Genomic DNA, 21,780 nt, shown 5'->3' with positions numbered 1-21,780 from the left:
TGCAGCCGCGCCGATAGGCCTTTCGCATACAGACCCCACAGGCCTTCCGCTCAGAGGTCTTTGAACACTTGAGTTATGAGGGTAGGTGACCACTGTATTTTTTTTGGCGACGAGGATTTTACTATAATCTGTTATTTGTGTTTATAGCTATCCATAAGTTACTACATGGCCCTCTCGTTGCCGAAAAAGTAACGATTAAAGATATTAGAGTTGATAATTACATTTTTAGAACTATGAGGGTAGGCGACAACTATTTGATGGCGACAAGGATTTCGCTTCAAAGTGTTGTTAATGTTCTATCTGTCTTTCAAGTTACTTGATAGCTTCCAAAACGACGTCTTAGCCCCTGTAGTTAACCATTTCGGCGTACTCGGTGGTACTCTGTACTCGGTGGAACCTTCCCGAAGATAGCAGCAGTAATGCACGATCGTATGTGCTTAGTTAAGAGTCAAAAGTATGGGTGGGTAAATAAAAGCTACATATTTGTCTGATGGTATATTACCACCGCACGCGCGTGCGGTACTGGTCGGCGAGCGCTATCCGCTTGATGCTCTCGTAGCCGAGGATGATGCTAAAGGAGAAGCACGCCGACTGCAGCAGCCGCGCCGAGAGGCCTTTCGCGTAGAGACCCCACAGGCCTTCTTCCGCCCAGAGGTCTTTGAATACTTTTTTCATTGTTCCAACGCCTTCCACCTACAACAATTGCTAGGTTAGAGACACAATAGATAGTACATTTATAAACCTGTACAATACCCTCCTGGCCTCCCTCGCCAGGGGTCCCCCGAATGCCTATACATTCACTTTTGTCTATTTTAATCTGACAAAAACATAATAGAAGATTTTGCTCAAAAGAAATCCCGTATGTTACTCATACTTAGATGTTTGTACAGTCGGACCATTTGAGAACGTTCTCACAGTAAGTGTCATACATAATGAATTCCCTTGTAAAGCAATGCGATGTCACTATGACTTTTTCTACGATAAGGTTCCACAGTGGGTCACGATTCAGTTGGTTCAAGTCAAGTCAAGTCAAAATATATTTATTCAATTTAGGCTATAACAAGCACTTATGAATGTCAAAAAAAATCTACCCCCGGTTCGGAAAAACCTGTGTTGAGAAAATCCGGCAAGAAACTCAATGAGGTATATTTTTTATTAAACAGATTTAGAATATTATTAAATGATATGTATACATCACTAGTATTTAACACAACTTTATTTTTAACACAGTAGGTTCGCTATTGAAGGGATCGCTAATGTGGATCGGAATTATTTCCAAATATCCCTGTCCATGATATAATCATTAACTTTATAATACGCCTTAGATATTAATGTCTTCTTGACAATAGATCTGAATTTTGGAATTTTATTATAAAAACGTATGCAATTTCCCAGAAACGACTTTTTGGTTTTAGCCAGTCTGTAAGATGGAACTTTAAGCTTCCCTGTGTTTCTAGTAGCCTTTGGCTTATCGACGTTTGAGATACATAGGTAGTTAAATTTGTGTGTAATAAATAAATAAAGCACATTCACAGAAAAACAAATGTATCATTAACTTTCTTTAATTTCCAAAAGGGCCCCACCCAAGTTGCTGCCTGGCCAACGTTTAGGCATATCATGAAATGGCACCATTTCATTATCTGGCGGATTTTACGATCGACCGCCGACATATACATTCGACGATCCTTTTGTGATTTTTTATATGCTGACATGTGTTTATTACGTATTTTTATAAATTAAGTGTGCCGGTTACCTGTAATCTCGCCCTCACTATGTCCAGTGGGTTTGTCAGTATGGTGGTGGTGAAGCCCCCCAGAGTCCCGGCGACGCACTGGATCAGGAGGACTGACACCCAGGACGGACAGATCTTTAGCAGCTCGTCTGCAACAATGTTCAAGTTACAAGTCAAAATACATCGTCATTTATTTATTTATATTATTTGGGTACTATTACATATTGTGAACAACAGCATTGTAGAATAAAAAGGAATTAAAATTTTTTTAGTGCCTACAACACAATTACTATTGCACACAGCATTACAGCAGTTTGGGACTAAGTCAATTGGTGTTAAGATTGCTTTTTGGAGTCTTGTTGTATTTTTTATTTCAACTCCAAATTTGTTACTTTGACGGTCATCCTGTAAAATCCAACGAAAATACAAAGTGAAACATGGATGCACAGAAAAAAACCAGAAAAAGAGACTAAAAAGACTCCAAAAACCAATCTTAATTTGATTGCCTAATAGCGACATCTCTTGTCCGGGTGAGCGGTTAGTTACGAAGGAGTGTTATGTTTCTCGGTGAGAGCTAAAACATAGATGTCGCTAGTGTAGCTGCTTGAGCGGCTAAGAAAGTAAAAAAGTAGGCTGAAATGTGTGTTGCATGGGAGAAAATTGTGTCTAGACTCCTGTCCAGTGGTGGTCTAGGGGTATGGCACGCAGCACGGAATGCTGAGGCCCTGGGTTCGATTCCCAGCGCTGGTCTCTTTTTCTGGGTTTTTTCTGTGCATCCATGTTTCAATTTTGAACATGAAACTATCGTGAGACTCACTCATATTAAATGATATTATAACGGATAACTCACGTCTAAACCGAGTTTAGCTCGACAAGTGCGCGCGTGTTGCGGCAGCCGCCGAGTCGCGTGCTCCTGAGAGGAAGGGCTACGAAATAGCCCGAAACATGTCGAGCTAAACTCGGTTTAGACGTGAGTTATCCGTTATAATATCATTCATCCATGTTTCAGTTTATATTTTCGGTCAATTGGAGTTATTATGATGATCAGCTGTATTGTAGGTACCTTGGTAAGCGGTATACAGCCCCCACCAGAGCGCGGAGTTGGGCACGTACGCCGCAAGCGAAGCCAGGTAACCCCGGTAGTATCCTAACACGCCGTGCTGTCTGTACACGCGGACCGCCACCTCCCTTGCTAACGCTGCTTTGGATAGACCCCCGTCCAGGTTCAAACCGAGGGGGTTGATTTTCTGGAACATAGAGAAAAACTACGTTAATTGACGAAGCGAGCGCAAAGCAATGTCCACTGTATCAAAATTCCACTGCACCACAACATCCAATTAGAATTTTGTCTTTATCGAAATATCTAGTGGATCGTGGATCTAGTGCATCGAAGTAACATAGTGTCTACTACATCAGTAATCATTCATTACATCAGACCGTCCACTTCATTAGGAAAATTGGTGTCCGAATTAGTAGAGTAGACGGAGTAGATAGATAGATAATAATCTTTATTCTTCAAAACAAAGAAATGGCTTAGTAACTAAAGAGTAATAAAAGTAACAATAGTAGTACTAGTCTAGTAGTAGTAGTAGTAGTAGAGTATTCGGTAGTATCATAAATTCAAATTTAAATCATTTATTCAGTAAATAGGCCGCAGTGGGCACTTTTACACGTCATTTTTTAAACTACCAGCACTTTCGGAAAGACCATCATTGCCAAGAAGAATGCGCCGCAAGAAACTTGGCAGAAAGTCATGTTTTCAAAAAAAATACAAATAAAACACTTTAATAACTATAGTATAAAATTAAAGAAAAAATTACAAAAAAGAATAATAATACAGGGATGTATGGTATCTACGTTTAGTGGAAGTGTAGAATGCTTCCACCGACATAAAAAAAACTGAAATATACATTTCAGGTCAAGAAACCATTAAGCTTTTGGATTCCGAAGGCAAGTTCACGTCTGCCGCCCCCAAAGTTAGCTCACACGCACTCACGTCATGCTCTGAAAGCAGAGCGGTACCGAGGGCATGGTATTGCTTCCGTTCCCATAAGCCCTATGGGATCGTCATGGGAACTTCGACGTCGAGGGCCTGTGACTAGAAATTAAACTCAAAATATACAAGTTTAAAATCCATAAGCTTAACAATATACAGTCTTAAATATAGCAAGGGGACATAGGACATAGACCAAATATAATGTAGTATGTATAGTAACTTTTTTACATAAAACTGACCCCTATCCCACCTAATGTAAAGTGCAGATGAGGCCAAAGGTGAATCTCACTGGTTCAGTAACAGCCTATTCACTCCAGCCTTGAAGAGCCCTAGATCCTAGACCTTTTGGTCGGGTGGGCTTTGTAACAGAATAGAGAGAGAGTGTTCGCGCACTAAAACCTTTTTAGGCCATACACAGTGCAGGGGTGCTCTCTGGCACAGGACTTGTCAGTCTGGCTCAAGTCTTGTCGTTGACATAAGTTTTTCATCCGCTCACGTCTTGTATTCGTTATAAACCGCATCGCCAAAATAAGAAGATTTCCTCGACTCCGCATCACAAGACCCCCGCATCACATCATCGGCCGGAGCCCTAACCAGGTGAGTGCTTCTGCACTGTTGGACATTCCATTTGGCATAGCGCGCTCTCGGTCTTCCGCCACCCATTAAAATTGGCTATTTACACGCCATACCAGAGAGAGAATAGATGTTTTAATAGAGTGGATATGTGGATATTTTGGCAGTGTTCATTTCGTTTTAGTGTCATTAAAAAAAAATGGGCTAATATCACGTTGCATAAAAAGCAGCTGGTCTGAGCAGCAAGTATTCTAAATAGTTTAATTGGTTAACGTTCGTCCATTTCCTCGGCAATTTTAATTCTATGACCCAAAGTCGAGTAAGCTCCGCGGCGGAGCTCCTATTCCGCGTTTCTGTGCCGCTACGTGCCTTGACGCAACTCTAACCCGACACAAGCTGGTAGGACCAGTTCCATTTTAAAGCACTTGATACTTACTTAATTGCTACTTAGATCACTAAGACCACTTGCTACTAAGACCAGCTTTTCAGAAAAAGTATGTATGTATGTATATAAACTCTTTATTGCACATAAAAATAAAAATACAAATACACAGAGAGCAGAACAAAGGCGAGCTTATCCCTAAAAAGGGATCTCTTCCAGCTAACCTAGTTAGGAGAAAACATTTGGTTATATAGACATACATTTGGTTTGGTTAAATAAAAGTGATACTATACCAAATAATTCATAGCTCACGAGTTGCCCTCTTAAAAAAAGCAGTATAGGCAAGACACAGCGGATCACTCACGGGGTTCCTGCTGCCGCCGGCGCGGCCTTTGACCAGACCGAGCACCATCAGATGCTGGCTGAGCACGTCGAAAGGCACGATGATGGTCTGGCCGACCAGAGACGCGCAGCCGCCGCCGATGAACGACTGGGACATGAATGAGTGAATGAGTCACAAAATGACTCGTTAAAAATTACATTTTCAATACAAGCTTTTTTGCTCGTTGTACTTTTTGCTGGCTGTGCTGGTACTTGTACATGTACTTGCATCCAACCAAACTACATTTCCGTACCAAATTTCGAGTCGATGCCGTACCGTTGAGGAGCCTGTTAATTGTGTTTTTGACAGTTTTGAGATGATTACTTATTGCAAAAATTCAAGGGGAATAATTATACGTAAAAAATAACGACTTATTTATCATAAACCTGTAATTTGTCTAACGAGAAATGGATTGGGACCTCCAGTTATATCGTCAAGTTCTCTAACCACTAAGTTATCCTGTCATCATTTATTATATTTATTAGTAGGTAAATTTAGTGTGAAGTACCTTAACTTTAGGGCTGATGTCATAATTGCCCAGTTCGTATCGAACCCCCTCATACGTCGAAATGTAGAATACGCCTGAAATAATCTGAAACTGAAGGAAAACAACACATGAAATATTTATTTACTAGTCTTTACCAGCGACTCTGTCCGCGCAAAATTAGTTTATCGCTATCCCGCGGGAATTACGCAATTTTTCGGGATAAAAACTATCCTATGTCTTTCTCCGAGATTCAAACTATCTGTATACCGAATTTCATGTCAATTTCACGTGATGAAGTAACAAACAGACATACAAACTTTCGCATTTATAATCATCCCAGCCTATATACGTCCCACTGCAGGGCACAGGCCTCCCCTCAGAATGCGAGGGCTTGGGCAGTAGTTCCCACGCGGGCCCAGTGCGGATTGGGAACTTCACACACACCACTGAATTGCTTCGCAGGTTTGTGCAGGTTTCCTCACGATGTTTTCCTTCACCGTAAAGCTCGTGGTAAATTTCAAATGTAATTCCACACATGAATTTCGAAAAACTCAGAGGTGCGAGCCGGGGTTTGAACCCACGATCCTCTGCTTGAGAGGCCATAAGGTCAAACCACTCTGCCACCACGGCTTACCATTTATAATAATAGTAGGAAATAGGATTTAAGTTTGAAAAAAATTTCGTAGCGGCCACGGTGATTCAAAAATATCGAAACATGAACTCTAAGGTTACGTTTCCACCAGAGATGTGCGAGGATGCGTAGCGAGGAATGTGTTATTCATGAAACAATAGGAACGCTTAATGTACAGTGGGGGTAAAAAAACCTTCGTCAGTTATTAAATTGGATCCTTTACAAACTCATAGACTCTTAGTAAGTTTTAAAACCAACATACTAAGTAGACAAGTGCATATCAAATTATACTTACTTGACATGATAACAAGGGTCAAAATAGTATACACCTCTAACATATATCTAGTTTCATATCAATACAAAACTTTTTAATAAACAACTTCGTAAAAGTTTCAATCAAATAATGTTCTATTTAATTGTCAGTGTTTGTCAGTGCCAAGGTGTAGTTGTAGGGTTGCTATGGTCACCTTATGTTTAGCAGGTTGACAGGTTGACGCAGTATGTCCTACTCAATCGGTAAAGCAGATTAGCGCTCATACTGAGCAAAGGAAAATAGATCTTAAACTGACGAACCTTTTTTTACTCCGACTGTACCCAGCCTCCCTTTTTTTTATTCTACCGGATGGCAAACCAGCAAGTGGGTCTCCTGATGGTAAGAGATCACCACCGCCCATAAACATCTGCAACACCAGGGGTATTGCAGATGCGTTGCCAACCAAGAGGCCTATGGGATACCTCAAGTGCCCGTAATTTCACCGGCTGTCTTACTCTTCACGCCGAAACACAACAGTGCAAGCACTGCTGCCTCACAGCAGGATTAGCGAGCAAGATGGTGGTAGCAATCCGGGCGGACATTGCACAAGGTCCTACTACCTACACCTAATTTTGGGGTTTCATTTTTAAAAGTCTACATATATATTGCTCGTTTAAAGGTATTAAACTGCGCCTGAGTAGCGTCAGAGGTCAATGACATATTTACTATTTTACTATTATATAATAATCGTTATACATGCTTTTAATCTACATAGTAATAAATAATTACTTCCCCTTTATCGGCAACCCGCACCTACTATGATGATAAGAATGTCTAGTCTAGCCCGATATATTATGAAACAATGAAGATAATAATGTCAATACAAAGCTGTATGTAATGTATGGCCGCTTATAGACGTCCGTTGTTTGTTTCACCGGACAATGGACCGTTTTTTTTGCCGGACTTGCAGTGTTGTATGGCTCAGTCGCCGGACGAGTATCCGGTGCATGTACACACATTCATTGTAAGCTATACAACACCGCAAGTCCGGCAACAAAACGGTCCGGCGAAAACAACGGACGTCGACAAGTGGCCTTAAAGTTACTTGTATCATAACATAAGCGGGCTGGGATAAATTGGGTAAATTCCTGGATAAAAAAAAACCTATATTATTATTTAAATTATATTACTTTCTATTTGTTTCTTTTTAGATTTACTTTTTTTGAATTTATGTCGCCTTCCGTGAAGTCGCCAAGCGGTCTCAGCGGAAGACCAGCGTTGGCCTCTACGGCCAGCACTATGCTTCGCAAATACTTTCTTTAATATTTATTTTATACTTGTTTTATTTTGTGTACTGATGTAATTTGCGAAATGCGAATAAACGTTTCTATTCTATTATATTCTATTCTATATAGTCCATCAATTAGATTACCAGAAAATATTGGACATGTATTTTTTCTTTGTCAATTAAACAGAAAATGACAAAGACGATGCGCGCCAGAGATCGGTAGTGGTCGTGTCGTCGCTCCTTAGTAAAGTGTACGTGTGTGACGTCACACGGTACTCTAACCGGCTATAAAGGTGATTTTCCACTGGCGAGGCGAGACGAGGCGGATTCTCGCGCGCAGGCCGCGGGCGCCGCCATAAAATTTCAATTCTCGTCTCGCTCCGCCTCGTCTCGCACGCCGGTCGGCCGGTGGAAAATCACCTTAAGGCTATCATTATTTGTTTAATTGGCAAAAGAGATAACCTAACCAACAAAATGTTGGAAACCCCTGACTTTGTCACTTCAAAGTTCAATATCTCAAAAACGGCTTTGATAAAACATGTCTATCAACCATCGCTAGAAAAACCTGCTTTCAAATCGGACCACCCGTTTAAGAGCTACGGTGCCACAGACAGACAGACACACATAGCTGTCAAACTTAGAACACCCCTCTTTTTGCGTCGGGGGTTAAAAACATGTCCGATATTTTTTGAAAATGAAACTGATGAACTAATTATAAGGTTTCAAGCATCTAGCTTATTGGAACAGATGAGTGGTAAAATCGGATACAAAATCGCATTGCTGAAATATAGTCGAACAAACTGGTTCATATACTAGAGTGCAACCTTTTAATAATCAAATTCAGTACGATTTCTTTGACAAAATATGGTATGTCAATGTATGGAACAGCATTTCCGCAGCGGTACAGCTTAGGAATCTTTAAAAAGCCTATCAGTCTCTTAAAGTCCCCCCCCCATTTGATAAGCTAATACAGTTGATAAGTTGATACCCCTTGTGTTGAGAGGTGTCCATGGGCGGCAGTGGTGACTCGCACGCTCGTTTCCCCCCCCCCCTCTTATATAAAAAAATTACAACATGACATTATTAGCACAAAGGTTCCACTCTCGTGAATGACAGTTTGTTTGACAGTATATCTGACACTTACGCTGGAAAGCCAGAAGCCCCTGTACAGTCCGGAGACCCCCTCGTTTCTGTATATCTTGGATATCGCGTCCGCGACCCCGCTGTAGGCCTCCTTTTTCCGTTGCACCTGTATCTGGGTCTTTATCAGTGTTAGGGGATAGAGGGCGCAGCGTACTGGAAAAAGAACGGATTTGTACGCCATCAAAAATCTAAATGAATCTAATCTGAATGTTTGTTCTGCAAATAAGTAACAAAGGGTTTTTTACATGTCACTTTTTTGGGTTCCGTAGTCAATTAGGAACCCTTATAGTCTGTCCGTTCGCGGCTAAGCTTAGACCGTTAGTACTAAAGCTATTTGGCATGAATATGCATGTCAGCCACGCCGACAGTGGTAAAAAAAATATATATGGTACCACCCATAGACGTAAAGTGGGGGTGAATTTTTTTATCGACTAACCCTATAGTGTGGGGTATCATTGGGGGGTTGGGGGCGATTTTTCTATTCAGTGATCTGTTTGCGAAATATTCAACTTTAAAGTGCAAATTTTCATTAAAATTGAGCGTCTCCCCCTCTAAAATCTAAACTGTTGGGTGGAAAAATTTGAATAAATTCAGAATGGTAGTAAATATATCAAATTTACAAGAAAAACTATAGCGGCTAAGATTGCTTGCGAATAATTATTATTAGTAGTTTAAGAGTGAATAGCAGCCTAGAAGGTATAAAACATACCTAAACTTGGAAGATTCCGTATACAATTCGAAATCCTTAGAAAATGATTACTTGATTCTTTCGTATTGGTTACGGAACCCTATCCTGGGCGTGTCCGACACGCTCTTGGCCGGTTTTTTTATACTGCCACTGCTTTCGGAACCATCATTGTCAAGAATAATGTCGCAAGAAACTTTTATTTAACTGCACACAAACAGGGCAGGGGCTACAATACGACCGATACGAGCTTCGATTTTCGAAGTTCGTATCGTACCGTCCCTCTCACCCTCGTATTAAAAAGTTCGAATTTTGCACTTCGTAGTAAAAGGCCTGTTTGCTGTAGTTGTTAGTTCAAAATGAGTGGGTCGGGTATTTAAGTTGGATGACAATGCAAGCTAAGAATAAGAACTACTGCAAGGAAACATGCTTTCACGCAAAAAAAAACCGCCTCGAAATCCATCCGTTTGAGCGCTGATGCCACACACAGACACACACATACATTGGCGTCAAACTTATAATATAACCCACCCTAGAAGGAATTAAAATGGTTTTAAGTCATAAACAAAACACCTAACATACCCAAACTTTAAAGATACAGTTGAGTTTATCTAAAGCCGAGTTTAGACTTGCAACAAAAATCGTGCAAGTTGTAAAACCAACGAGTTTGTAGTGGTCAATCGAGCGCCGCAATGTAATGCAGCTTGCACGATTTTTCTCGCAAGTCTAAACTCGGCTTAAGAACTCAGAGATATGACCTTCCTCTGAGCATTGAACTGCAGGACGTTGACCCCACAAGAGCATGGTAGAAAAAAAGAAACAAAAAATAAGTTCTAGCCAATGAACGAGTCAGCATCCACCAAGGTCAGTTTTTACAATCAGATGTTAGAAATTTAGAATGTTTCATCATGCTGTCCCACTCACGCAAATAGTACTTAATAGGAGAGTGAGAGGGACAATATGATACGAATTTCGAATTTCAAACTTTCAACTTGAAATTTATGACTTTTTTTTTCAATTTTATTTTTCCACTGTCAGTGTAGTTACCACATACTATGTAAAATTACAGCTTTCTAGCACTATAGTGTCTAAGCCAAGCCATGGACAGACGGACATAGCGAAAACATAAAAGAGCCATGAAAACATAAAAATACCTGTTAGTATAAATACCTGAACCTGGAAGGGGTTTACATTCTACTTATGAGGTTTGAATAATTCACCTGATAGAAATTAGTGCCGCTCATGGACACCCATAACATAAGTTAAAAAAAAAACTATCTACATACATCAGGGGTGGTCAACTTGATTAGACCCAAGATCTACTGTTTACTGACAAAACCCTGTGCGATCTACCAATTGCATACATCTAGAAATCTTACATGAAACAGCATAGTTCAGTATTTATATTTTTTGCTTTGCCACAATGAACTGGACTAATAGCTGCGATCGACCGGTTTGCCACCCCTGATCTACATGGCATTGTATTGTTATCTGTATACAAGCTGTTTTACCCACCTGTAAAGCTGCTTAATGTGTATAACGGGAAGAATTTCCCTTTATCCATCATACTCCATTCTATTGTTGTGATCAGTTGCGGTGGCGGCGTCTCGACCATAGTAGCAGCCATTTTTTCTTCTTTCTTCTCTTTCCCTTTACTTTCTACACTATCCCTACTCCATAGATCAAGTAGCATCTACTTTCTCACTATTATTTTAACACTATACAACAAAATCTTGTCAACTATATATAATTACTTCTTTGGTAACTTACGTTATGATTCTTTAAAAAAAAAATGGAATTAAACTTTGTAAACATAAAATAATAAAATAAATATATTTATTTAACAGAAATGAGAATAGAGATCTCTGATTGAATTATAATGTTGTCTATGGTATGTTTGGTTAACATATATTGTCCGTGGGTTCCTCCATGGTTGCTTGGTTACATTCTTTTCTTGCATTAAACTGAAACAACAGAACAAAAGTTAAGATCTTCATCTTAAGGTACAGTCACCTACATTAATATCTGCCACAGCGCAGTGTGCATAAATATTTGACACATCCCACCATCCCTAGAAATAAGAGACGTGTCAGATATTTATGCAGGCATTGTTGAGTCAGATATTGCTGCTAGTGACTGTATTTGTACCCAATAATGCCTGTTGTATTGTTATTTAAACATGATATATTCAAAATATACTCAAATAATTTATTATTGTATTGTACAGTCACCAGCACCAATATCTGATACAACAAGCGTGCGTAAAAATCTGATACAACTCTATTTCTAGGGCCGGAAGGTCATGTCAGATATTTTTGCACGCTCTGCTGTGGCAGATATTAATGCTGGTGACTGTACTTAGAGTAAAATTTGTATGTGGACGAGTGGATCAACTCGAATATGGTACAGACTGAATGTCAGCGCTCAGTTCTTTTTTTGCATTTGTGCCATAACAACTTACTATTTTCGGCTTATGTTTGTCTTACTGCAAAGCACAGAATTTCTGTAAGGATGAGAGGATTTGAAACATAGTTCCCACACAGGCTCATAGTGGATTTGGGACTTCATTAATAATATTGAATTTCCTCACAAGTGATGCAGGTTTTGTCACAATGTTTTCCTTCACAGTAAAGTTCATAGTAAATTTCAAATGCAACAAATGAAGGCAGCACACAGACTAAATTCAAAATTCAGCTATGTACATAAATGTAGTGAGTAGGTAGGTTGTAGGTACATTATTTTCGTAAAATTAGCCATGTCACAATGACGTCAGTTTTCCAAGGCTTATCAATTAGGGAAGCAAGGACGACGGAGATTCGATATCGTTAGATAAACACATTAAATATGTACAAAGTACAACCTAATGATGCAAAAACCAACACCAATAATAGTAACAACTTAGTAAGCATGTTCAAACTGATGTTTGCTTTGACTACACAGCTATTATGTGTTTTTACCATATGTAATGGTTAAAAAACATTGTAATTTACTTCCTAGAACTCAAATCAGTCATGTAACTATTATAACCACCGAAGGTTAAGGACATTATGCTAATAATACGCAGGTATTTCTAATACAGTAAAAAACACTTTACTTACCGCTGTGAAAGCCTGTCCCCATAGCTGTTACTAGTTAAATAACATTGTCACGATCACACTGGACACTAAATACGTATTTCTGAAAGGTTTTATGTAATAATTTACTCAATTAAGATAATTATACCATGGAAAAATAGACCTTCTTAACTGTCAGCTGATTGGTCGCCCTTCATTTTTGTTCACAGATTCTACAGAAAAAGGGAAATTAACCTGAAGCCCTAATTTTGGACACCCTCATTAATGGCGCTAAAACCAATAGCTTAAACATCTTCGTAAGCTCTTGTCAAAACCAGCTGGCAATACCATTAGAAAGTCGCTAAATCTTTTTTCTCTTTTTAACAAGTAGGACATTCCCTTCGCAAGAAAAAGATAAAATTTACTTTTGCTTACTTTCCTTGTTGTGACGTATCGTATCTTTTTTGAGTTTATCTTCCGTGAAAACTGGTGAAAACTTATTTCCTCGAGTACCTTTCGAAAACAATTTCATTTATTTGACATAATGGTAAATATCTGCGTCTTTGGTGTATTACTTGTTATTTTACATGGTTTTTAAATACTCGGTTTTTCTAATAAATACAGTTTGTTTTCGTTTCAGGCACGTTACTTCAAAGAACAAGATATCGATGGTATGCATGAGTAATTAGCTAGATTATCTGATAAATTATTCCTTCTAAAATGAAAAAAAATGCACATTTTTTGCCTCATAGTTCCCTATTTGATCCGCTTTTACAACCTTTTTGCAGTTTCTTTGTTCAGATCAAATCAAGCAAGTTGGATTTCATCCACTTGTAATGATCGAAATTACTTGAAATATTGGTTCAGATATGTTGTTTGATTGGATGATAATCAAAACTATAGTCAACAAAAAGCCAGCAAAAAAAAACTTTAATTTCATATTAAATTCTTGGATCTTACAATCTTCTTTAAGTACTTCACCAACTAATCTCATTGTTGTTTTTCGTCTTCGTCTGCAAATAATTCGTTTATCGCTATCTCGCGGGAACTATATAATTTTCTGAGATAAAAACTATTTCATGTCCTTTCCCAGGACACAAACTATCCCTATACCAAATATCATCCAAATCAGTTCAGTGGTTTAAACATGAAGAGGTGACAGACAGCCAGACACACTTTCGTATTTACATTATAATTAGGGCATGCACCCGGTTCCACAGATACATACAAATACCGCAAAGGAACCGGGTATTACCCGGTTTCTTGAGGCACTCGCGAAACCGGGTGCATGCCCTAATTATAATATTGGTAGGTACGGAAGTATGGATTATAATAATAATAATAATAATAGATTTATTTTTCAACCAACTTGGATCAAATTGTTAGTATTTAATTACATCTCATAGACTTATAGCTAACGATTAAGTGGGCAATTGCTATGCGAGGGCTCCCCTTCTTACCGACTGCCTAAAAGAGGGTTATTGTTTCTCATTGTTAAACCCTCTCCTGTTATGTTGTGTCATAACATAAAATATATAAACCCTCCAACTTGGAGGCTCCGACGGATACTGGGTTATTGCACTTAGCATGTAAAGCAAGCTGTGAAATTAATATTCACTTGTTCACACTGTTCTGCAGAATTCCGTGAATGCTTTTACCTGTTTGCGAGATCAGGCCAGATCACGTCTCTGGACGAGCTGACCGTGGTCATGAGGTCCCTTGGGATGAGCCCCACCATCCAGGAGTTGGCTGGTAAGTTCATGATAAACAGGCATTGTAAAGGCCAGTACGACTGACTGCATTTAAACTACAATGTTGGTTATGTTGCAGTATAACATAAAGTATGAAAAATAGTTTACGTCCTACTCTCAGACCTACCGAATATACTCAAAAAATGACATAAAAATCGGTCAAGCCGTTTCGGAGGAGTTTGGTTACAAACACTGACACGAGAATTTTACGTTAGATTAAATCATCCCAGCCTATATACGTCCCACTGCAGGGCACAGGCCTCCCCTAAGAATGAGAGGGCTTGGGCCATAGTTCCCACGCGGGCCCAGTGCGGATTGGGAACTTCACACACACCATTGAATTGCTTCGCAGGTTTGTGCAGGTTTCCTCACGATGTTTTCCTTCACCGCAAAGCTCGTGGTAAATTTCAAATGTAACTCCGCACATGAATTTCGAAAAACACAGAGGTGCGAGCCGGGGTTTGAACCCACGACCCTCTGCTTGAGAGGCGATGGGTCAAACCACTAGGCCACCACGGCTTAGGTTAGATTAAATAAGGCAACATAATTTATTATTACAGGTTACCTTAAAGGCAAGGGTGGAAAGATGTCTTTTGCTGATTTCCTGGAAGTTATGCATATTCATTCCCGAGCTGAAAATCTGCCCAATGAGGTATTAATAATTAATAAACTTATAATTAAATAAATAGTCAAGTAAATAAGTAGTATAGTAGTTTAGCCAAAATCATGAGTCTGATGAAGTTAATAATGGAAATTTAAGCCTTATGTTGTATTTCCTAGGGTTTTAAGTTTCAAAATTTGTGTAAAGGTAGTGTATGACGCGTGGTGTACACTGGAAACACTATTAAAACGCGACGCCACGCCTATCGCCCGACGCATATTTCTATCTGTACCTGACCATAATAAATATGGGACTGATTAGTACTGACACGCATTGGATGGAGGACGTGTGCAAGCGTGGCATGGCGTCGGGTTTTAAATAGTATGTCCGCACCTTAAGTCACTTCAAACCCACTTGCCACGCGTTGCCCATACGTCGGCTACGCGGCGACTATGCGTTTGCGAGGTTCTCTATTGGATGGCAAAAAATTATTCGTAATATTATTGTTACGCATAATTGCTTTTAGCCGAATTAGCGATGTGCATACTCATTTTTTACGCATAATATTAAAAAGCATAAATACAGAAAGCATCATCTTCATGAAGACTAACGTCAAATAGCATAAATACAAAAAGTCATAATAATAAATTTGCATCATTACAAAGTGCATAACCACAATCACGAGCCTGATGCACTACGAGAAAAGGTTAGTTTTGTGGTAATATATTTAGGAACTAAGGTGAGGTCGACTCGCGGACCCCTATTTCTGCGCTGCTTGTGCGCTCCGCGCCTGGATATCATACTAACCTAACCTAACCTAATATTTTGATGTTCGTTTATAACAAATAATCAATAGCCCAAACAATAATATGCATAATGTGTATTAGTCTAATACAAATTAGTCCAACTGAAATTATTCTAATAGCTTAATATGCCAAAAAAGTAGTAGGCCAAAGTATTACTATGCGACAGTACTATTATGCCAATAAAAATTATGCGAAACAATAATAATCTAAAAAAAAGTTATGCGATTGAAGGGGTCCCCGTTTGCGATCACGAGAACCATCTGTTAGACGAATTGCCCACGTTATCCACTATAGTAACCATTGGGTAGCTTAGTTGGCTACTCAACCGGAAGTTTGAGTTGAGTTGGTGCCGCAGTGGTGTGGAGTTGATAAGTGAGCGAAGACCTTATGCACAGCACAATAGCTCTCAGTTAGGTAATGTACAGTCAAGGAAACTGAATCACGTACAGTCAAGTGCAAAGATTTCGACACGGCCAAAGTTACAAAAATATGTATAGAACAGTGGATACTTATGTTAGGGCACCGACTGTACCAAGGTGAAACCTTTTCTTAACCAATTTCGCTATTTTTCTTTGGCAGATGTATGGGATGTCAACATGACATTAGTAACACAAAGGTTCCACCCTGGTAGCGATTCAGTTTTCTTGAGTGTACCATCAGCCAAATATGTAGTCTACCACCCTAAAGTTGATAATCGTTTGCATGTCACAAAACAATAATGCCAACAGACGTGTCTGTCAACTTAAAAGTTCGACTTTAGCGACATATTCATTTGACAGGAACTTGTTTAAAAATTGATAGACCACTTATTAGGCTGATGGTACCTGAGTCAATCAACTTTTTAGTGTATGTTATTGTGTACCGTAACTCGGGAGACATTTGTTAGAACAATGTTTGCAATGTATACTATAGCCTTGAAACTGTCACAACTCCTAACTTTTAGTGGATTTGTAATCCATACTTTAATTTTATAAGTGCGAAAGTGTGTTTGTATGTCTGTGTGTTTGTCCGTCTTTCACGCCGTAATGGAGCGACGGATCGACGTGATTTTTGGCATAGAGATAGTTTATGGGCCCGAGAGTGACATAGGCTACTTTTTATCCCGGAAAAATGCACAGTTCCCGAGGGAACAGCGCGCGATAACCGAATACCACGCGGGCGGAGCCGCGGGCAAAAGCTAGTAAAATCATACTTTTAATAAGTAACTCAGGAGACATTACCATGGCAACAAGCTTGACCCACCTACTTATGTATGGCATAAACAATCTGAAACGTCCCAGGTGGTAGCAGCGTTCAAGGCTGGTGATGCGGACAAGCGCGGAGCCATCCCGGCGCGGCAGCTCCGCAATCTGCTCCAGAACTGGGGGGAAGGCCTCTCCGCCAGGGAGGTACGCCACAAACAAAGTCCTAAAGTATAGCTTATATAGGTACCGCTGGGTTTGTAGTGGTTTGTAGTAATTAACAGTTGTTCTTAACACAATATCAATGAAGACCACAATCAAAATTTTGGGAATTCCCAGGGGAATTTTGTAACATCTCGGAATTTTAATTGTAACAACCAGATCGAATAGCTTAAGTGTGCAAAGCCGCGGGTAAATTCTAGTAATATAAATTGAGAAGTTAGTGTGTGTGTGTTTATTACTCCTTCACGCTATAACGGCTAGACGAATGTGGATGAAATTTGGTATGTAGATAGCTGGACATCTGGAATAACACATAGGCTACATTTTATCCCGATATTTCCTCGGGATAGGGATAAAATCTTGAAATTTCAACCGCTGGGTTGAGAGTCATGAAATTTTGCACAGTTCTTAACACAACCTCAATGAAGACCACGATATTAATTTTGGGAATTCCCTGGGGAATTTTGTATAATCCCGGAATTTCAATTGTAACTAATACTTATTGTTTGACAGGTGGACAACATATTCCGCGAAGCGAACGTGTCCAACAACGGTTCTGTCCGTTACGAAGACTTCGTGAAGATCGCCTGCGCACCTGTGCCCGACTACTATTAGAGTTCGACTACACGAAATTTATCACTATACTATACTTGAAAGATTTAGGCTTAGGTAATTAAGTACATGTATACAAAACACCGTCAATAAAATTGGTGTCTTAAATATTGAAATTCGCCAATTAAACTATCTAAAAATTTACATTTCTGTATTGAAATACATGTCTAGTTTTTATTACAATGATAGATGTGAAATGTTTAAGATCCTTGAACGTGCCAAATGTGGCAAATGAAGTTGTTTACATTTAGTTAATTACCTAGACCTTTTTAGTATAACCAAATTGGGTCGATCAACTTTTTCTTTCTGGACAACACTTTAAAACAACGAATTTCTAGAATAATAAATGTTTTCCGTGGTTATAATTAATTGAGCGTACATTTTTGTCGTAGTCACAATCCATTATTTTATGGACTATCTCCTAAGCACATTAGTAGCATATATTATAACAGTTTTTTTACGAAACTGACACTGTTGTCTCTTGGACAACTGGACTGAATATCAAACAAAGAAAAAGTTGATTGGCTCAATTTTCGAAACTCTTACAAAGTATTTATTTTTGTCTGTAGGATGCGGGAAACTGTGTAAAAAGGGTCGTATATAAATTTGTTTATTGTATCCACATTTATAAATCGAGGATTTAAGGGGTTTTAATGACATTCCGAATGCTAATTACTAACAGTAAATTATTCTAATTAAGCCGTCCAATGTATGTGTAAGCAATAAATATTATTTTATCAGATTGTGTTTTTATTATTTTTACCCTATAAATGGAGTACTTAATTGGCTTAAAGCTTCAGAGCTAGCCGGCGCTGGTGCACTGCTTGTCGCTGGTGCAGGTAACATCGTATGCACGCGACGTGCGCCCGCGCAGTTAGCGCTGCTCGTACTGTTGTTCAACAGGCGGCCACCCGCGCAGTGCAAACCACGCCAGCTAGCGTAGGTCCTTCGGTGTTGGGTGAGTGGGTGTAACGCACTCTGAGTGCAAACTGTGTCGAAATATTTCAATTTCTGAATTTAACACGTTCGGCTCCGGCAACGATCCAATGCTCTTACGCTATGCCAAAGAGTATAAGTACCTATAGTATGCTTACGCATATCCCTCAGCAGCCACTTCTATGCCAGTGCCACGAGTCACAGACTTAACATATTCCGGTGCCAGTAACAACGTTTGATCAAAAATTCTTACTCGCTATGCGCCAGTGACACGTATGTGTGTCAAAAGAATTTGTACTTATAACTCCTAAAGGCTGGCACAGCGTAAGGGCTTAGCGGAACGTTGCCTGCCGGCGCCGAATGTGACGAATTGACGATCCACTAAGCTTTTACGCTATACCTACGCATATCCCGCAGCAGTCTCAAATAAGTGTCACTGGCATAGAAGTAAGAACTAAAAAAAGTCACAGACTTTGTGTCATTGCGGCCGAATGTGTTAACTAATTTCAAAGTTCAATATCTCAAAAACGTCTGAACCTTAAACTCGCTTTCACGTCAAAACAAAAACGCACCGAAACCGGTCCATCCGGTTGAGAGATACGATGTCACAAGACAAAGCGTCAAAGTTATAACACCCCTCTTTTTGCATTGGGGGTTAATAAAAGGTAACCAATTGCTAGAAATAGGTCAGCACAAATAAAACGCAAATTGTGAAAACTTATTTATTTAAAATTCAACAATTCCTATAACTTGATATGGCACTAGTCAGTGTGGTCCATTCGCTAAATATAGTGTTTTAATATAAAAGTTATCTCCTTTTTCAGTCAAATCATTACCTCGCACTTTAGAATTCTCACAATCACAGAAAATGAGCGGATGCGGACCTTTCCATACGTAATAAAATTACTGCGATGACATTTATTATAAAGTATAAAATGCTTTACATCTGATTTATATTTTTCGTGTTTACTATTTCAGACTTAAGAAAAAACAATACAGTTAGCAGCACAAGTAGATGAGCAGTTAGTGCTTAAAACGAGCTACACAAGACTCGAAATAGTTTATTTATTGAATCGGGCGTTACTTTGCGGAGGTCTATATCAATGAACTAAAACAATTACTTTGCTCACCCGCGACCACGGACCTCAACTGCGTTCATTGACAATAAGAGCGTATGAAGGTCATTTTGAGCTCCACTGTTGCTCATTAACTTTTGTTGCTGACTGTACCCAAAATGTTTTATCGAGTATCAAATAATATACAACACCTACATAAAACTGTCACATAAGGAAAAAATAAAAGGCAACAGGCGGGCTTATCGCTCCAGAGCGATCTCCATACCATTCATTAGTGAAAGGTAATAATTTAATTGAAAAGTCGAAGAACTAAGAACTGTTTGACTGTACAAATATTCCAATTTGATATATTATATTGCGAGTTTACTTTTCAGTGGTGCTTTTTCTGTTTGTTTTAGTAGAAAATTATATACATACATCCACAACACATAATCTGGCCACAGATAGAGGTACTTTATATAAATACAGTTACATTCAATCGGTAAGTATACCTATCTGAGCGAACTTTTACAGCTGGCGTTTCAAAAACTTTTTTCATCCAACTGCCATTCTCTAACACAATAATATGCATATACTATATATATATTATATAGACGACGGATGGCCAAGTGGTTAGAGAACCTGACTACAAGCTTGAGGTCCCGGGTTCGATTCCCGGCCGGGGTGATATTGTATGAATAATACAAATGTTTGTTCTCGGGTCTTGGGTGTTTAATATGTATTTAAGTATTTATTTATCTATATAGTATGTTTATCCGTTGCCTAGTATCCATAGCACAAGCTTTGCTTATCTTGGGACTAGGTAATGGTGTCAAGTGTCCCAGATATATATATTTTTTTAATTATACGCACGTCCGGAGGTTTCATTGGCCAACCTATTCCTTACTACTATGTATACTCTAATTGTCTGAATCTGACATTTCTTTCTTTACACCTTCTTTTGTATATTATTATAGTAGGTATTAGTGAGGTGTTATTGTTACATATAAATAATAATAATAATAATAAACATCATGTTACACATTTTTGCGCCACAACATTTGGTACAGTCAAACAATTAATCTAACTTAAATTTTAATTTTAAACGCTTAAGTCACTACTGAAAGCACATTGTCTTGAGCTTATTGCATTATTTTAAAATACTTAAATTACATAATTATTAATTTATTATCTGACTAGAAACATAATAACTGTATATTCCATTCCAGGTAGTAGATTTGTAATGCTAACACAAACACACTGGGGACTTAATTGGGTCAATAAAGTTTTTAGTGTAGCTTGTTGCTATGGTAACGTGTCTTGAGGTACATATTAAATAAGTATGATTTTATGGGGTAATAATCTACGAAAAGTGAAGAGTTGTGACAGTTTTAAGGCCATTCCTTCATGGCTCATCTAAGCGTGCTGATACCTAGTATGAATTGCAAACATTTTTCTAACAAAGCGTATCAATGATGTCTCCTGTGTTACGGGACAGAATAACAACACTTTTAGTGTTGTGGTACAGTAGTTGATTGACCCAATTGCAAACATTTTTGTTACAAAGTGTATCACTGATGTCTCCTGTAGTTACGGGACAGAATAACAACACTTTTAGTGTTGTGGTACAGTAGTTGATTGACCCAATTGCAAACATAATTGCGCCTTTTATGTGGGTATTTTTTTCTTTTGTCAGTCAAAAAAAAATTTATGAAGACATAGCCAGTTTAAGTTCCGCGTGACGACACGCTGTGTGACACTTTTGAGCACTGTGTGACGTTACGGGCTCCCACTCCCAAACTATGGCGCGCTCCATCTTTCTTTTGTTTTTTAAAAATTAAAAAATTACATTCAAAGATTTTTCTAAAATTCGCTTGTGTCATCGGTGAATCGAACCGGCTAAAAATTCAAAAAGAATTACTTGCTATTTTATTGTTACTTGTTACTAAACGATAGGATAAAATTTATCTAATACTTACATTTGGTCTTTAAAATAAATAAAAAAAAACGT

General features: G+C 38.8%; 2 protein-coding genes across 3 annotated transcripts; one reads left to right on the top strand and one right to left on the bottom strand.

The window, feature by feature from the left end:
- Window positions 1-482: 482 nt before the first annotated feature.
- LOC141444805 (solute carrier family 25 member 44) lies at window positions 483-12,839 on the bottom strand. The gene is made up of 8 exons (XM_074110461.1): window positions 12,651-12,839; window positions 11,068-11,516; window positions 8,869-9,020; window positions 5,574-5,663; window positions 5,048-5,173; window positions 2,796-2,979; window positions 1,754-1,881; window positions 483-693 (listed from the first exon to the last, which is right to left on the bottom strand). Exons 2-8 carry the CDS (start codon window positions 11,243-11,245, stop codon window positions 499-501), a joined length of 1,053 nt encoding a protein of 350 aa, XP_073966562.1. The 5' UTR covers window positions 11,246-11,516; window positions 12,651-12,839; the 3' UTR covers window positions 483-498.
- A 137-nt stretch (window positions 12,840-12,976) lies between these two features.
- On the top strand, window positions 12,977-18,520 carry LOC141444809 (calmodulin-like protein 4). 2 transcript variants are annotated; one of them, XM_074110472.1, is made up of 6 exons: window positions 12,977-13,152; window positions 13,230-13,276; window positions 14,244-14,357; window positions 14,917-15,008; window positions 17,044-17,151; window positions 17,680-18,520. In XM_074110472.1, the coding sequence occupies exons 3-6, from the start codon at window positions 14,315-14,317 to the stop codon at window positions 17,779-17,781; spliced, it is 345 nt and encodes a 114-aa protein (XP_073966573.1). In that variant the 5' UTR covers window positions 12,977-13,152; window positions 13,230-13,276; window positions 14,244-14,314; the 3' UTR covers window positions 17,782-18,520. The 2 variants fall into 2 exon arrangements, with proteins under 2 accessions (XP_073966573.1, XP_073966572.1); XM_074110471.1 differs by having other exon boundaries at window positions 12,979-13,152; window positions 13,246-13,276.
- Window positions 18,521-21,780: the final 3,260 nt, after the last annotated feature.

Source organism: Choristoneura fumiferana, chromosome 30 (genome assembly GCF_025370935.1).
Source record: "Choristoneura fumiferana chromosome 30, NRCan_CFum_1, whole genome shotgun sequence".
In the NCBI taxonomy this organism is placed as follows: domain Eukaryota; kingdom Metazoa; phylum Arthropoda; class Insecta; order Lepidoptera; family Tortricidae; genus Choristoneura; species Choristoneura fumiferana.
Note: the sequence above shows the minus strand (reverse complement) of the source record. Positions and strands in the feature narration are given on the sequence as shown.

Excerpts from the sequence above, each read along its gene's own strand:
- LOC141444809 (XM_074110471.1), top strand. Across the intron at positions 15,009-17,043 it reads CTGAAAATCTGCCCAATGAG|GTGGTAGCAGCGTTCAAGGC; the intron begins GTATTAATAATT and ends GAAACGTCCCAG. Across the intron at positions 17,152-17,679 it reads AAGGCCTCTCCGCCAGGGAG|GTGGACAACATATTCCGCGA; the intron begins GTACGCCACAAA and ends ATTGTTTGACAG.
- LOC141444805 (XM_074110461.1), bottom strand. The coding sequence starts at position 11,245 with ATGCTACTTGATCTATGGAGTAGGGATAGTGTAGAAAGTAAAGGGAAA. Across the intron at positions 9,021-11,067 it reads CACATTAAGCAGCTTTACAG|TACGCTGCGCCCTCTATCCC; the intron begins GTGGGTAAAACA and ends TTCTTTTTCCAG. Across the intron at positions 5,174-5,573 it reads ACATCAGCCCTAAAGTTAAG|TCGTTCATCGGCGGCGGCTG; the intron begins GTACTTCACACT and ends TTCATGTCCCAG.